Source organism: Bison bison, unplaced genomic scaffold (genome assembly GCF_000754665.1).
Source record: "Bison bison bison isolate TAMUID 2011002044 unplaced genomic scaffold, Bison_UMD1.0 scf7180017864213, whole genome shotgun sequence".
Classification (NCBI taxonomy): Eukaryota; Metazoa; Chordata; class Mammalia; order Artiodactyla; family Bovidae; genus Bison; species Bison bison.
Window position 1 is genome coordinate 6,927,043 of NW_011494785.1, and position 16,856 is coordinate 6,943,898.

At 37.5% G+C, this 16,856-nt stretch overlaps 1 protein-coding gene across 1 annotated transcript in view; it reads right to left on the reverse strand.

The window, feature by feature from the left end:
• Positions 1-1,978: 1,978 nt before the first annotated feature.
• The window catches only part of DMC1 (DNA meiotic recombinase 1), a 35,573-nt gene continuing 20,695 nt past the window's right edge, over positions 1,979-16,856 (reverse strand). Inside the window, exons 13-14 of the mRNA XM_010845109.1 lie at positions 9,242-9,358; positions 1,979-2,055 (exon numbers count right to left, since the gene is read on the reverse strand). Of these exons, the coding sequence (XP_010843411.1) occupies positions 1,986-2,055; positions 9,242-9,358 (187 nt within the window). The 3' untranslated portion in view covers positions 1,979-1,985. The remainder of the gene's footprint in view (positions 2,056-9,241; positions 9,359-16,856) is intronic.

Genomic DNA, 16,856 nt, shown 5'->3' on the forward strand with positions numbered 1-16,856 from the left:
CAAAGTTATTTCTATAGTCAGATGGAGGAGGAAGACTGGAAAGACTTAATACTTTGGTCACTGGTGACAAATAGAACCTGGCCTAGAAAAGTTCAGTGGGCACTGCACAACCTGCTATGCCTTCCCAAAGTTGGGCCCCAAGGTTATAGGCTTTTTCTTTTTAGTGCGCATTCACATGCTTAGCTACTGTTCTCTAAACCAGGACATATAAGAGTGGCTGGATCCAGAGAGGTTTCCAGCCTTAGCCATGTGCCACACTGAAACCAGCCTTTCCCACAGAACCGTAGGTTTCCACCTCTATACCAATGGGTAAAGTCTTCTTTTCTGGGGGTACTCAGCTTAACCTAGAAAATTTTCCTGAATTTCAAATCTTAAGAGATTTATTTCCTGTCCTACTAAGAAAGCTCTGGGCTCCTAAACAGATTAGTCCATTTCCTCTCCAAGGATTGGCATACCAAGGAATCTCTTGGAAATGCTCAGTTTTTATCAAGTAGTAAAACCTTCCCCCGCTCAGGAAAAGTGTGCATTTATATTTGCACATGAAAAAAAGGCCAAAAAGTGACTTTGCAAAAATATAAAATGACTTTAACTTCTGCTTACTCAGAGGAGCAGCTTCTGAGATTTAAAAATAATAGTAAAATTTAAAAGTTCTTATTTCCCAGTACTTGACACTATAAACAATTTCTGCTTGCCAAGTTGGTCTCTTCCGAAATCCTAGCTTTTGTACCTCTGCATATGCCATCCCACAGCTTAACTGTTCTTCCCCCACTTCTGGAATCACAGAATCCGAAGTATTTTTTAATCATTTGCTCTCTCATTCTTTCATAAACATTAGGAGTTTCTTTTAACTAGTATATACATTCTTTTGAGGGCAGGAACCTACTTCTTTTGTAGATTGTTTAGACTTAACATTCACTTGGTGAGTGAATGATTTAATGGATAATCAAATACCTTTTGTAACAAATGGTACTTTTATTTTTATTTTATTTTTTAATTTTATTTTATTTTTAAACTTTACAATATTGTATTAGTTTTGCCAAATATCGAAATGAATCCGCCACAGGTACACCTGTGTTCCCCATCCTGAACCCTCCTCCCTCCTCAACAAATGGTACTTTTAGCACTTGAAGATTCTCATACAAGTGGATGCAACGTAAGAAATTAAACCTTTTTGAGACCTATAAAGATTGTCAGTATAAATACTATTACTGTTTTACTTTATAAATATTTTTATTATACATACATTTTGAAAACCAGATTTTATTTTTAACACTTAGAAAAAACAATATTTTTACACATTTATAAAATTAGTATACAAAACTTTACATTTTAATTAACCTTAGTATTTTAAAAAAGATTTTGAATTCTCTACCCAAAACTTAAAATATAAGTCACACTATATTGACCACCTAAAACTGAAAAGATCCTAATTACCTTTGCTTTTATCTTCCCAATCAGAAGTACATTTTTAAAAAATAATTTCAATTTGTCTAAAAGTCAAATGATTTAAAAATTTAGCTTAATTTAATGTTTCATTTCTCTTGCTGAAATTGTGAATGTACAGTTTGATATCATAAATAAAAAAGCTTTTTTGTGTGTGTCCTGCAAACATTCCTCCCTCCTTTGTAAGTTTATTCACTTCTGTGTTCATGGGGAAGTTGCAGAAGGGGACATTTCTGAGCTCTTAGACTTTCCATCTGCTTAGTGGCTCACTTTGAAAAGCTAAAGTGAGGTAATCCCTCCCTAATTCTCAAAACATTTGTTCATTCATATACATATTTATATTCCTGAACTGACATATAATGTATAGTTATTAAAAATCAGAGACTTTTAAAATAAATGAGTTAAATCTCTTCTGCTGACTTTCCATTAGTAACATATGAAAAAAAACCAAACTCTTACTTCAAGATCTGAAATTTAAGACTGCTTTTCCATTTCTTCAGCTCCTAATAAGCACTAAGAAGCAATCTGCATCAATTCGCCACCTACTCCTTGGCATCCCCAATTCCTCCAGCAGTTATTGCGAAGGTGGCTTCATTTTCAGGCATCTCAGGGCTAACAGAATACAAGGGAACAGAAGTTTATAAAAAGCTCTATTGCTATAAATACTGTATTCATGTCACAGGCATCATATTCCTATTAGTCTGAGTCTCCTGAGACATGTGAGTTGGTACAGCTAAATGTGGATTGCAGAATTTATCTACAAGTATTATCAACTGTCACAAACATTTATAGAATAACTTCTATATAATAACTTCTAAGGTTCTGGATGTCAAGAAAAATTATCCTAAACTTGGAAATAGGCAACAGGGATAACTGGGTGTTCTTACAGTGCACTATCAGGCATTGTGCAGAAGACCTTTGGGGGTTTACTGATTCTAAATGGTATGTACCTCATACAGCTCAATAACAAAAAAACAACCCAACTGAAAAATGGGCAGGAGACCTAAATAGACATTTCTCCAAAGAAGACATATAGATGGCCAACAGGCACATGAAAAGATGCTCATCATCACTAATTATCAAAGAAATGCAAATCAAAACTACATTGAGGTACCACCTCACAGTGGTCGAAATGTCCATCATTAAAAAGTCTACAAATAACAAATGCTGGAGGGGATTTGGAGAAAAGGGTACCCACCTACATTGTTAGTGGGAATGTAAATTGGTACAGCCATTATGGAAAACAGTATGGAGGTTCCTTTGTTTTTTGGAGGTTCCTTGAAAAACTAAAAACAGAGTTGCCATATGATCCTGTAATCCCAATCCCAGGCATATATCCAGACAATACCATAATTCAAAAAGAGACATGCGCCTCTATGTTCATAGCAGCATTATTTATGATAGTCTAGACATGGAAACAACCCAATGTCTATTGACAAATGAATGTATATATGTGTGTGTGTATATATGTTTATGTCATATACATAAACACAATGGAATATTACTCACATAAAAAAATAAAATAATCCATATGCAGCAACATGGGTGGATTTAGAGATTATCATACTAAGCAAAGTAAATCAAAAAGAGAAAGACAAATACCATGATATCACTTATACGTGGAAACTAAAATAAGACACAAATGAACGTAACATATGAAACAAAACAGACCCACATAGAACAGACTTGTGGCTGCCAAGGCAGGGTGGGGAAGGGAAGGATTGAGAGTTTGGGATTAACAGACGCAAACTATTATATCTAAAATGAATAAACAACAAAGTTCTTCCTCATAGCACAGGGAACTATATTCAATATCCTGTGATGAACTAAGATGGAAATGAATATGAAAAAGAATACATATATATGTATACCAGAATCACTTCTACAGCAAAAATTAATGTAACACTGTAAATCACCTATACTTCAATAACATTTTTAAAAAATACTAAAATAAATGGGTGTGTATCTTTCCATGACTAATGTAGGGAAAAACCGTGAAAGACTTTGAAATGAACTAAAAGATTACTGAGTACCTTCAGTGGAAAAAGAGGTTGCCTAACACATCCTTCCAGGTTATACAAATCTATGAGGATTCCATGGTTTTCATTGTCTTTGAGCTATTTTACAACTCCATGAGCTGCAGAAAACTATGAGTAACACAAATTATTCTTGTCCATAGAAACGTAAATTATGTGAAGAGGAACGCAATTGATTATTGTCCTATGGATACTAACCCATTTTTATCAATTTAGAATTCATTTCAGCATTACTTATATGACTGCATCAGTGTGTTAATTTGATTTTTCATTTGATCTGGTTATAAAATCTTACTGGTTCCTGCATGACTTACTGAGTTAAATATGATCTTTGACATTTTATATTTGTACGAGTCATGATTACAAGCTCTTTATTTTTTTACCCCCCATTACATGCTCTTTTAAATTTTACATTTTATTTTACAACTCTATAGGAGTACAGATTTATTTGTAGAAAACCGATAGCAGTGCAAATTATTCTTATAATGCCAGTCTATAACAATGGAAATGAATTTCACTGTGTAGAGAAACAATAGGTTTCTCTCCAGTAGAAACGACAACTTCAAATGTTATAACTTATTGCCTGGCAGGATATTAACCAGTTTTGCACCTATTAGCAAATTTATTTCTTCATTGAATTGACCAACTACATAAATCTCTGTTCCTCAAATTATCCTTTAAATCAGTGGTTTCTTCATTAATTGAGATGAAGAAAATCTCTAACACATGTCCATCTTATGTTGATTTACAGAAAGTGATGTTTTTAATTTTTTTAACTCTGAAAATCAGACTTTAGCAAGTACTAGATCCCACAGAATTTATAAAATTGAGACAGCCTTTACTCTCAAGATGAAGAAGGAAATGGTAATCCACTCTAGTATTCCTGCCTGGAGAATCCCAAGCACAGAGGAGCCTGGCAGGCTACAGTCCATGGGGTTGCAAAGAGTTGGACATGACTGAAGTGACTTAGAACGGATGTGTGCATTACTCTGAAGAAGCCTAAAAGGTGAACTATGATATAACAAATATGCAAAGTAAGCTAAGTTCCTTAAAGTCAGTATATGTTATAGAACTCTAAGGAAAGAAGAAGTTATGCAGGCTAGGTTACTCAGGAAAGGTTTCATAGATTATAAAGGACTTCATAGAGGCCTGTGAGGCAGAAATGGGGGTATTCCATTTCTAGCATGAATTAAGAATAGGGCCATTCATGTAGTGCTCTGTAAAGCAGTGTAGAGATGGGTTTTTATTCTGACTCAAGATGGGGAGCTATTGGAGGGTTTTAAACAGAGGATAGATATGACGTGACTTGGTGTTATAAAGGATCATTCTGGCGTCTATGTTTAAAATAGACTCTAGAGGGGCAATGGTAACCTAACTACCTGGGACCTTGGTTTTCTCATGTGTTGTTATTGTTGTTTAGTCGCTGTGTCCAACTCTTTTGGAAACCTATGGACTGTAGCTAGCCAGGCTTCTCTGTCCATGGGATTTCACAGACAAGAATATTGGGAGTGGGTTGCCATTTCCTTCTTCAGGGGACCTTCCCAATCCAGGGATCAAACCTGTGTCTCCTGCATTGGCAGGTGGGTTCTTTACCACTGAGCTACCAGGGAAGCCCTTCCTCATGTGTAAATGGAGATAATAATCTCCATTTGGCACAAGGCCTAGCACATAGAACCCACTCAGTTAAGTGTTAGCTAGCGTTGTTATTGTTTTTAGCTTCATGATCTTCTCTATCAAAATGTTTTTTCTAAAGTCAAGGAGAATTCTTTGTGAGAAATCTTTAGGAATCATAAAGAAGGAAGTACAAGCTGCACAGATAACTATTTTGACATTTTAAGTTCTGATCTGGTTTTGCTATTTTTATTCAAATTTATGGATATTTGACATAATTAACTTCTATGATAATTTTAATTATCCTTTGTGGAGTCTGCAGAACCCTAGTGTTCTCTTAGGACTGTAAAAACGGCAGGGGTTATTTGTTCCTAAAAGTTTAGAAGACTTGATTAAATATACAAATGATTGAACATGTAGATGGAGTTCATTCATTTGTTAATTCAACAAATAGTTATTGAGCTCTTACTAGATGCCAAGTACCATGCTAACTGCTTGGGATATTAGTAAACCAGACTCAATCATTGTAGTGAGGGAGATGTACATGTAATTGGCTGATTACAATTGAGAGTGAAAAAATAGTTGGGAAAGTTTTAAGCACAGCAATCTGTCCAAGATATAAACCTAGAAATTTTAGTAAAAAGATGAAACAATCCTACTATCTACTTAATTCAACAAAGTTCATTTGTAACAAATTTCTAGAGATTGCTGAAGCTCCACAAAACATAGCACTTGCATATGTATCATACTCTACGAGGACCAGTGATGAAAAGTGAAATGGTCTGAATAAAAACCACATAAAGGGATTTCTCTGGTGGTGCAGTGGATAAAAATCCACCCGCCAATACAGGGGACAAGAGTTCAACCCTGGTCTGGGAATATTTATGCCACAGAGCAACTAAGCCTGTGCACAACTTCTGAGCCCATGCTCTAGGGCCTATGACCCGCAGCTCCTGAAGCCCGAGCACCCTATAGGCTGTGCTCCACTACAAGAGAAGCCACCACAATGAGAAGCCAGAGCACCATAACGAAGAGTAGCCCCTGCTTGCTGCAACAGAGAAAGCCCGTGTGCAGCCATGAAGACACAGTGCAGCCAAAAAAAAAAACAACACCCAGATAGATACGGGAACTGATTATTTAACGTTTAATATTTTAAATTACAATACAAAATAAGTACTATGATTCATAGCTAAACCCAGATTAAGAGCTCATGTGATTTCTTTCGGCTGATTTTTTCTTAACCTCCCTAGGGTTAAGAGTTATTACAAATCTTTACCTTGTTGCCCAAGACTGGCTAATCAGTCACTCACAAATATTGTGCCTCTGTTATGTCTGAGGCACTAAGAATACAGTGGTAAGCAAGAGAATAGTGTCCTTGTCCTCAGGGTATTTACTGTCTAGTGGGGATGATATACATAAACCATTACCAACGGAATGTAAGCTTCATGAAGGCAGAGTCTTGTCTTTTTGTTTGGTTCACTGCTCTGTCCCCAGAATGGAGAACAGCTGAAGTGTAATACGTTTCTCTGTAAAAACCCACTAAGCTTGTAACTGTTTTCTTGTACTGTTCGATTTTATTGATTTTTTTTACCATGTACATCAATTACCTTGTCAAAGTTTGTTCATATATTTGCATGTGTTTATATATTGTATCAGTTCAGTTCAGTTCAGTCGCTCAGTCGTGTCCGACTCTTTGCGACCCCATGAATCGCAGCACGCCAGGCCTCCCTGTCCATCACCAACTCCCGGAGTTCACCCAAACCCACACCCATCAAGTCGGTGGACTCGATGCCCCCAATCCCTCCCAGCATCAGAGTCTTTTCCAATGAGTCAACTCTTCACATGAGGTGGCCAAAGTACTGGAGTTTCAGCTTTAGCATCACTCCTTCCAAAGAACACCCAGGACTGATCTCCTTTAGAATGGACTAGTTGGATCTCCTTGCAGTCCAAGGGACTCTCAAGAGTCTTCTCCAACACCACAGTTCAAAAGCATCAATTCTTCGGGGTTCAGCTTTCTTCACATTCCAACTCTCACATCCATACACGACCACTGGAAAAACCATAGCCTTGACTAGACAGACCTTTGTTGGCAAAGTAATGTCTCTGCTTTTGAATATGCTATCTAGGTTGGTCATAACTTTCCTTCCAAGGAGTAAGCGTCTTTTAATTTCATGGTTGCAATTACCATCTGCAGTGATTTTGAAGCCCCAAAAAATAAAGTCTAACACTGTTTCCCCTGTTTCCCCATCTATTTCCCATGAAGTGATGGGACCAGATGCCATGATCTTACATGAAAGTAAAAGTCACTCAGTCGTGTCCAACTCTTTGCAACCCCATGGACTATACAGTCCATGGAATTCTCCAGGCCAGAATACTGGAGTGGGTAGCCTTTCCCTTCTCCAGGGGATCTTCCCAACCCAGGGATAGAACCCAGGTCTCCCACATTGCAGGCAGATTCTTTACCAGCTGAGCCACCAGGGAAGCCCAAGAATACTGGAGTAGGTAGCCTTTCCCTTCTCCAGGGGATCTTCCCGACTCAGGAATCGAACCAGGGTCTCCTGCATTATAGGCAGATTCTTTTCCAATTGAGTTATCAGGGAAGCCCATGATATATATATAGATAGATAGATAGATATTTATATAAAATACATGCATGTACATATGTACATACATGTGAAGAACTGACTCATTGGAAAAGATCCTGATACTGGGAAAGATTGAAGACAAAAGGACAAGGCAGCAGCAGAGGATGAGATGGTTAGATAGCAATGGACATGAATATGACTCAATGGACATGAATTTGAGCAAACTCCAGGAGACAGTGGAAGACAGAGAAGCCTGGGGTGCTACAGTCCATGTCGTCGCAAAGACTGGTACATGACTTAGCAAATGAATAACAACAAAAATGTATGTACATCAACCCATATGCATATACATACATACTCATGTATGACTCCTTTTGAATTTGGACAGAAAACCCCAAAGGCTTCAGTCTCCATAGGAGAAGCTGAAGGTGACATGACCCTCCAGAACATTCCAGCACCATCTTTGCAGCGAGAGACAGGAGAGGGGTAAGATGTACTATGCAAACATTACAGGAAATAACAGGTTATTGCTTTTTTTAACAACAAAAGCACCAGTCTCCTTCCAAGCTACATACTTGCAAATCTTGAAAAATTCCATAAAAATCTTTAGTCCCAGCCCTATGCCAGGCTCTTGTTTTGCAGTTCATCTCTAAGTGGCCAAAATATTAGCTTTCTCACTCTAAAGATTGTTTTCTTATTCTCTCCATTTATTGGCTTCAGGGGCTCAAGGAGCTCTCTCAGGTCAGAGAGGGGCAAGAGTTGGAGCTGGAGTCTGAAGCCCAGCAACCCTACCAGCTGGGCAACAGCATCCTAGGTGTTGAAGTCCAGCTCCAATAGCACCCCCATGCCCACCAGCCTCAGGGCTGAAACAACTGCTCAGAACCAAGGGCTGCTCCTTCCAGCTCAGCCTTTCCAGACCCAGTCAAAGGTATGTCTACTGAGGAACAGTTGCAGGAAGGGTAAAGGTCCCCTCCCCTGCCAACCCTTCAGAGTTAACAAAACAGGCAAAAATGGGGGAGGTCCACAGAGAAGGGTCAGCAGCAATGCTCAGGAAGGGGTGAGCAAAGCCTCCTCAATTCAAATCGCTTTAGGTTTACTATTGGTAAAATCTAAGCTTATAACTATTAATTAAATAAGTAAGTACTGTGAAAGAATATAAGGTGTAATACAGAGTATTAGCCTAGACTGTAAGGGTCAGGGAAATGTTCCTTGAGAAAGTGCTGTTTAAACTGAAACCTGAAAAGAAAACTAGCAGAAAGAAGAACATCCCTATAACATGCTGCACTTTTCCTGCATTTACCTCACTTAAAGTGGAAATCAATTATTTCATTACCTAGCTTTACTGTAAGATTTGGAAGGTCAGGGACCAAGTCTATTTGTCAACAAAATCCTCGAATCCCTAGAACCTAGTACATATTAGGAACTTCCCAATGAATTTAGTACTTTTTGAGAAGGAAATCCAAGCATGTAGGGTCTACCCTTGGAATAATTATAGCCTCTCTGGAGAAGTAATTCTATATAACATCATATGCACAAGAATCTAATTAAGAGTAAAAAAATATTTACCTGTCGTAAATCTTGGCAATTCTCAGCTCTCCTCTTCCTTTTCTCAAGCTTATTCTTGTTGTTGAAGCATGAGCCAGAATGTGTCCCCCAATGGGTTTTTTGGGGTCTGCTTGAAAACTGAATTAACAGAACACTTTTCAGGTTTCATCATATGAACTATATACAAAAATACCTGTGATTACAAGGCATTCTCTATGGAGAATGGCAAGGGATAAATAAGAAATAAGAAATACCCAACCCTTCTGCATGATGCTCTGATGTAAATGAGAGCATATTGAGAACCTCTTTCTTGCTCATTAACTATTGGAAGCCTTCAATGTTATATGGTTCTGAATTTGAGAAGAGTTTCAGAAATATATTTATTGCTGATGTCTAATGTTTATGCTAAAATAGGATACAGGAAAGATAAGCTCTTACTATGATCATATGGATTCCAAAATAAATTATGATTACAAGGTCATTACAAATACTGACACTCTTGAGAGACAGATATACTTACTAGAGGATGAACACTCATTTCCAAAGAGAGATGATTTTGAATGAACAAAATGGTAAATAAATGATACGATCTGCAAAAGTGCTAAGAAATCAAAATAGGGAAGATAACATGGGGAGAAAATGTCCTAAAAATAACTCATAATGTAAGAGGTTATACTTATTTAAAACAAAGTACAACACAGCACAATAAATAGCCTTAGCTCTAGAGAATATCAAACGAATTCAAATTTTACTTGTTCCATCAAAGTGTTCAGGATTCTGTGTAGAATTTCATGGAGAATTTATGGCTCTTGACTTTTCTTGTAAGTTACCAACACTTTAATAACTTAATAAAAGATATAAACTCTTTCCCAGAAAAATGCACAAATGTACACACATAAAAATTTTCATGTAAGTTTAGGAGATTCATAGTTCCTTCCTGCTCTGGTGTGGACAGGTATTAACAATAATAGTAACAACCAAGATTTATTGAGTCCTTACTCTGTGGCAGACACTCTTCTAGCTCATCTAATTATTTTCCTTTGCTGGGATTCCATATGTAGTAAATAATTTTTGATTAAAATTTGGATTCTGCCTACAGAATCCAAGGTCTGTAGGTCTGCCCACAAAGAGAGAATACCTTGGTCATAAGAACCTCAAATGAAATTACATTTTTCTTTATCAGTAAACTGGCCCTCTGATCTTTCACTGAGTCTCATAAATTTGATTAATGTGAGTCTGCCCCTAAGAAATGGATTTGTTCTCAGTGAATGACCAAATCAATCCTCTGTAAGGGTAAGGGCCCTGAACTCTGGTCAACTCAACAGGGTGATGGACACATCCTTCCAAAGCCTATCCAATGACAGCATGCTAACCTTTCCCCTGGCATATACAGCTTTAATGTTCTATGTGGCATAAGAGATTTAGAGTTAGACCTGAGTTCAAATTTTGGCTTACCAGCCAGCCATATGACCTCAGGAAACTTGTTATTCATTCTCAATGTCTGTTTCTTGATTTTAAATGGAGAATAATAACTGTATGTAACTGGTACAATAGTTGTAAGAATAAAATGAAATAATTTAGATAAGGCAGTAACCCAGTAACTGAAATTATTATCTGCCTTCCTAATCCTGACTCACTATCTACGTTACCTTGGGCTAATTATTTACCTTTATGAATCTGTTTCTTTAACTGTAAAATGGGAACCAAAAAAGCCTCTTACTTTTTAGGGCGGTTGTGAAGATTCAAGGCGTATTTAATACAACTCATGAGGAGCCTACTACATGCCAGGAACAGTGCCAGATCATTTATAAAGCATTAGCTTTACCCTTCCAGTAATCTCGGCACACAAAAGACACTCAATAAATGGAGACTATTATTATTTAACCATGATTTCGTTAAAAGAGTCACTCTTTCAGTGACATGTAAATCAAGTAATTTTTCTTCAAGTTTCTTTGAACTTCTTGAGTGTTCTAGCAATTATAAATATGTCTTGAGGTAAAGTGCAAGAAGGTATAATACCATTCCACATTCATTTAGAGGGCTTTAATTTACTTCTATTTCTGACCAAGTGAAAACAGCTTCAGAAAGCCACCCACATCCTTCCTTTAGCCTATTCTCTTATTTCCCCGTCTTCTATATTATCTTTTCTTCTTTTCTCCCTTTCTCAGGGGATGGGGGAGTATGATGAGGAGGAAGAGACAAGGGTAGATATTTGGAATAGAGAGGCCAAGAAAAATTGTTTCATTTATCCTGCTCTGGTTGAACAGGATACAGCATGTTATATAGTTAACGGCAAGACAAAGAATCTCCTGATCTTTCAACTTCAAATCACGGTGCAGGGAGCATAGGATTATGGTGATGGTAGGGCAGGTGGTATTTTTCTGGGATGAAACAGGAAAAACAGCACAGTGAGGCTAAAAGAACATCAGTGTTGCAGTTAGATCCCTAGGTTTAAATTCTGGCTCCTGTTTTTTAACTGTGTGATTGACCAAGTAGGCACTCTAAGCCTCGGTTTCCTCCTTTATAAATTAGGAATAACAACAGTGTCAACCTCAAATACTGGCTGGAGTGGAGACCTTGAGCGGTCCAGGCAAGGGCAAACGTGAGAGAAAACTGGCACTCCTGGTACTTTTGACTTGCTAAGGGGCAAGCTTAAAGATGGAATTTTTTAGAAGGAGTCCTTTAAGAGACTGAGTGAACATGTCCAAAAGTGAGGAGGATGTTTTGAGATTATAGGAAGATAAAGAGAGAAGTGTACTGCCAAAAGAGAGGAATTTTGGCAAAAAAAAAAAAAAGGAATGGCTTTAAAAGATACAGTATGTGTAAGAAGTTTTGTTAAATAACCCCACCACTACTTCCTCTCAAACTATGCAGAAAAATCTACACATTTAAAAAATTTTTGAAGACAGAATTCTGGGTTTTGGATGGTGAGATGGGGAGAAATGTGGCAATATTCTGAGACTGGCTTCATAGAATAGGGAAGTCTAGGAGGCAAGCCAGGGCTTCTTTGGTAGCTCAGCTGGTAAAGAATCTACCTATAATGCAGGAGACCCCGATTCAATTCCTGGGTTGGGAAGATCCCCTGGAGAAGGGATAGGCTACCCACTCCAGTATTCTTGGGCTTCCCTGGTGGCTCAGACAGTAAAGAATCCGTCTGCAGTGCGGAAGACCTGGGTTTGATCCCTGGGTTGGGAAGATCCCCTGGGGGAGGGCATGGCAACCCGCTCCAGTAATCTTGCCTGGAGAACCCCCATGGACAGAGGAGCCTGGTGGGCCATAGTCCACGGGGTCGCAAAAGTTGGACATGACTGAGGGACTAAGTACAGCACAGTAGGCGAGCTTTGAAGGGGTGATATGAGAATTATATAAGATGATAAGTGAAAGCACTTGGCACATGGTGAGCAACCAATGAATATAAGCGCTCTTAATTTTGAGGGAGAGGAAAGTGAAATTCAAATAATTTAAATGTTTCACAAGGTCAGCATGCTAGTGATCTTGGCTTAATGTTTTTTCTCTACCATATTGTCTCTTCAGTTCAGTTCAGTCCCTCAGTCGTGTCTGACTCCTTGTGACCCCATGAACCGCAGCACACCAGGCCTCCCTGTCCATCACCAACTCCTGGAGTCCACCCAAACCCATGTCCATCGAGTCGGTGATGCCATCCAACCATCTCATCCTCTGTCATCCCCTTCTCCTCCTGTCCTCAATCATTTATACTAATGATGTAGAATCAGTAAGTGACATCCTTAAAGAATAAACTGCACATTTACAGGACTGCAAACATTCTAAGATGACTTTTTGTTTTAGGGAAACAGATACACAAATGAAGTAGGGGGACATCAAGGTCTTATTTGCTGCTTATCTGATTATTTGCTGTGGTATGGAGCTTCACAGGCTGATACTTTGACTATTTCCAGGCCTTTATCAACTGGATCATTCTAGTCCTAAAATCTGTATCTGTGAGCCTTATCTAAGAATTACTGCTCTGCTGTATCATATGGCAGCTCCTCGCCTCTATAATTTTGTTCCTTTTTAATACAATGTGCCATCGAGTATAATGCATGGGATATAAGCCTCAATTATTGTCAGTGTACTTGGGGACTCATACCAATTATAGTGATAGTTCTCTGACAGGCTCCAGGAGAGCTGCAGCTTGGAGTTCCTTAACACTGAGAAACAAAGATACTTTCTTTATGGAAAGTATTCTAATAGCATTTGGAATTCTTTAGTTTAAAATTTTTTAATTTAGTTGTGGCAATTTATGTGCTTCATAGCACATCCATTTAATTTATATTGCCATAATATTAATACATTTTAGAATATACTAATTATAGTGAAACTTGTTTCTGTATAACCTGGGTAGGTAGAGGGGATGCTATTTCAAAGCAGATTCACCAAGCAAAAATACTAGCCTTTGTTACTTTCTTTGGCTCTTTACCTAGCTTCCTTCATTACAAATCTCCTCTGCTCTCTGACTCTTCAATTATTTCCTTTCTGTCACCTCTCTATTTTTCTCTTACTGGAGTCAATTCAAAATGATTTGATTCTCTTCGAAACTTTTTACAAATATAAGAAAAAGAATCCTATCTGACCTAATTTCCACAGACTTCTTTTGCCTTCTAACTCTAGATCGACAGTTTTGGCCTCTTCAATGTTCCCTCCCAACACCTGAAGAAAGAACATTGCTCTTTAACTTGTACTGTTTTATTTGAATGCAACCCACTTCCTCCCTCTGAGCCAATGAGTCATTTTCTCTTTTTAAAGTGAGCCTTAAAAATCTTCCATTTCTCTTCAGCTTAAAATTATTCTTTTTGTGAAGTACTTCATGTCCTATGTATGAAAGACACCACATAAAACAGAGATTGCCCTAACCACTCAAGGACTACAGACTTTGCATGACATTTCAAAGCTTTAAAATTTAAATTAAGACATTATGTATTTTGTTTTTCCCTAATGGAGGCAAGGCACACAGTCTTGTTTGTTCACTAGTGAATTCCCAGAATCTTGTTACATAGTATATTTTCAATAAATATATATATTGAATGAATAAATAATTTCTCTCTCCCCAGTCATTTTAACATGCTTGGACTTTCCTGGTGGTCCAGTGGTTAGGACTCCACACATCCACTGCAGGGGGCTCAGGTTCAGTCCCTTGTTAGGGAGCCAAGACCCCGCATGCCTCAAGGTGAGGCCAAAAAAAAGACCAAACCAAAAAAAATGTGCTTAAAACCTTTCGTGTAGTTAAAACTTTTCACATTGGAATCTCTTGTAATTAAGTAGAAAATAAAATGGTACTGAAAAGTGAGAGTTATATCAAACTGCAGAAGATGCAGCAATATTCTTAGGATGAGTTCAGAAAATGCCTAAAGAGAGATACATTCATTTCAGAACAATTTTCAGAATTTACAATATTATATCAAATATCTTCTTACATATATCAATGATTGATTTATCTGCTAACAAATGACATACTGACTCAGTTTTAAAGTAACAGAACTTTGTATTGCACCCATCACAGTAATAATTGATTTAAACAAGAATCTCCAATAGGGACTTCTCTGGTGGTCCAGTGACTAGGACTCTGTGCTCTTAACTCAGGGAGCCTGGGTTTGATCTCTCATTAGGGAACTAGATCCTATATGTTGCAACTAAGAGCTCACACGCCCAGTGAAGATGGAAGATCCTGTGTGCCTCAACTAAGACCCAGGGAAGTTTCAACTAAGAACCCAGTGCAGCCAATAAATCAATAAATAATTAAAAAACAAAAGAACCTCCAATAGATGCTAAAATCAAAGGGTGCAGAACATCATACTTACATAAGTCTCAAAGTATCACCCCAGAAATTACTTATTAATTACCAAGGGGAAAAGGTTTTTTACAATGGAGAAATCTTGTGAACACCATCTTAATCACATGATCAAACCTAACATCAGTAGTAATGGGACAAACTGAAAGAGTGTGCCTCTTGATATGATATATGGAAAAGGTCATAACATCACTTATATAGTTTTCCTGCCAAATGTGTTTAACGTTTTAAATAATGAGAAAAAAATAAACTCCACATTCGAAAAACAATTGGCCTGTGCTCTTCAAAAATGTTACATGGTCCCAATGCAGGCAGCATGGGCTTGATGACCCTGTGTGCCACATGGTGCGACAAAAACATCAACGTCACGAAAAACAAACAAAGGTTGAGGAGCTGTTCTGATTAATGGAAACTAAAGAGACATGACAAGTACATGGAATGCATGTTCCTTCAAACTACAAAGGCTATTATTGGAACAAGTGGAGACACTTGAATATAACTGCATATTAGACAACTAGTACGCCAGTATTAATTAGCACCCTGACTGTGCTAATTATGTTGTAGTTAGGTACAGGAATGTTCTTCTTCTTAGAAGAGATATGCTGAAGTTTAAAAAGTGAGGTGTCGTGATGTCTGCAAATAATTCTCAATAATTCAGGGGAAAAAACTCTCAAAGGGTTCACAAAACATATACATACATATATAAGCCTGTGTACATATGTAGTATATAGAGAGATTTTACATACACATGCACACACACAAACACATAGAAAAACTGTGACAAAATGTTAACAACGGATGAACCTAGGCAAATGATGATATTTGTGTATTTATTGTGCTAGTCTTGCACTTTTCTCTGGCTAAAAATTACTATAAATAAAAAGTCATTGAAAAGATCTTTAAAAAAGCAATACATAGATTTAGGGTTATTTTGATTGCTTATCCAGATACATACTGCTCAAAATTTGTGATGGTGGCAACTAACCTTTCTTAGAATTCTCTGTTTCACTAGACTACTTTCACTCTCCTTGTCTATTCACTGCCATCTTTCAAGAAGAGGCATCAATATGTATGTTATGTGCTCAATACGTCAACAAAAAATGAGTATTTCCAGCATGGACTGGCATGGACTGAAATTCTGTTTCTTCAAATAGGAGACTTCTCTCATAGGACCTCTTACAAATATACCCCATATATATGTATATATATGGGGTATATCCTGTAGACAGCCTGCTTTTTTGTTTTCAGGTTAACAGCTTATTGGTGCAACAAAAACCATTCATGTATTTTTGGTGAGTGAAGTCTCCACATCACTTCCTGCACATAATAAATGTCACCCCCCGCCCCATAAGAAACCATTCATGTATCTTGTATATAAGTTTTTATTTCCAAGATTTTTTATTGTTCTCCAATATCCTTTTAATCTTAGACAAAAAAGAACCCCAACTATCTCTGAAAATAGTTAAAATATTGCTTTGTTTTATAAAGAACTAGAGACAAATAGATCTGGATAACAAATAAGTGATATTTGCAATTATGAAATAACATGCACTGTGAAAAATATGATTTGAGACAGATTTGTGCCCATATCAAGACTGATCATTTTGGAATTATTTCCTATTCTACACTCTAAACCCTTTTTTTCCCACTCAATAACCTCAGATATGCAGATGACACCACCCTTATGCAGAAAGTGAAGAGGAACTAAAAAGCCTCTTGATGAGAGTGAAAGAGGAGAGTGAAAAAGTTGGCTTAAAGCTCAACATTCAGAAAATGAAGATTATGGCATCTGGTCCCATCACTTGATGGGAAATAGATGGGGAAACAGTG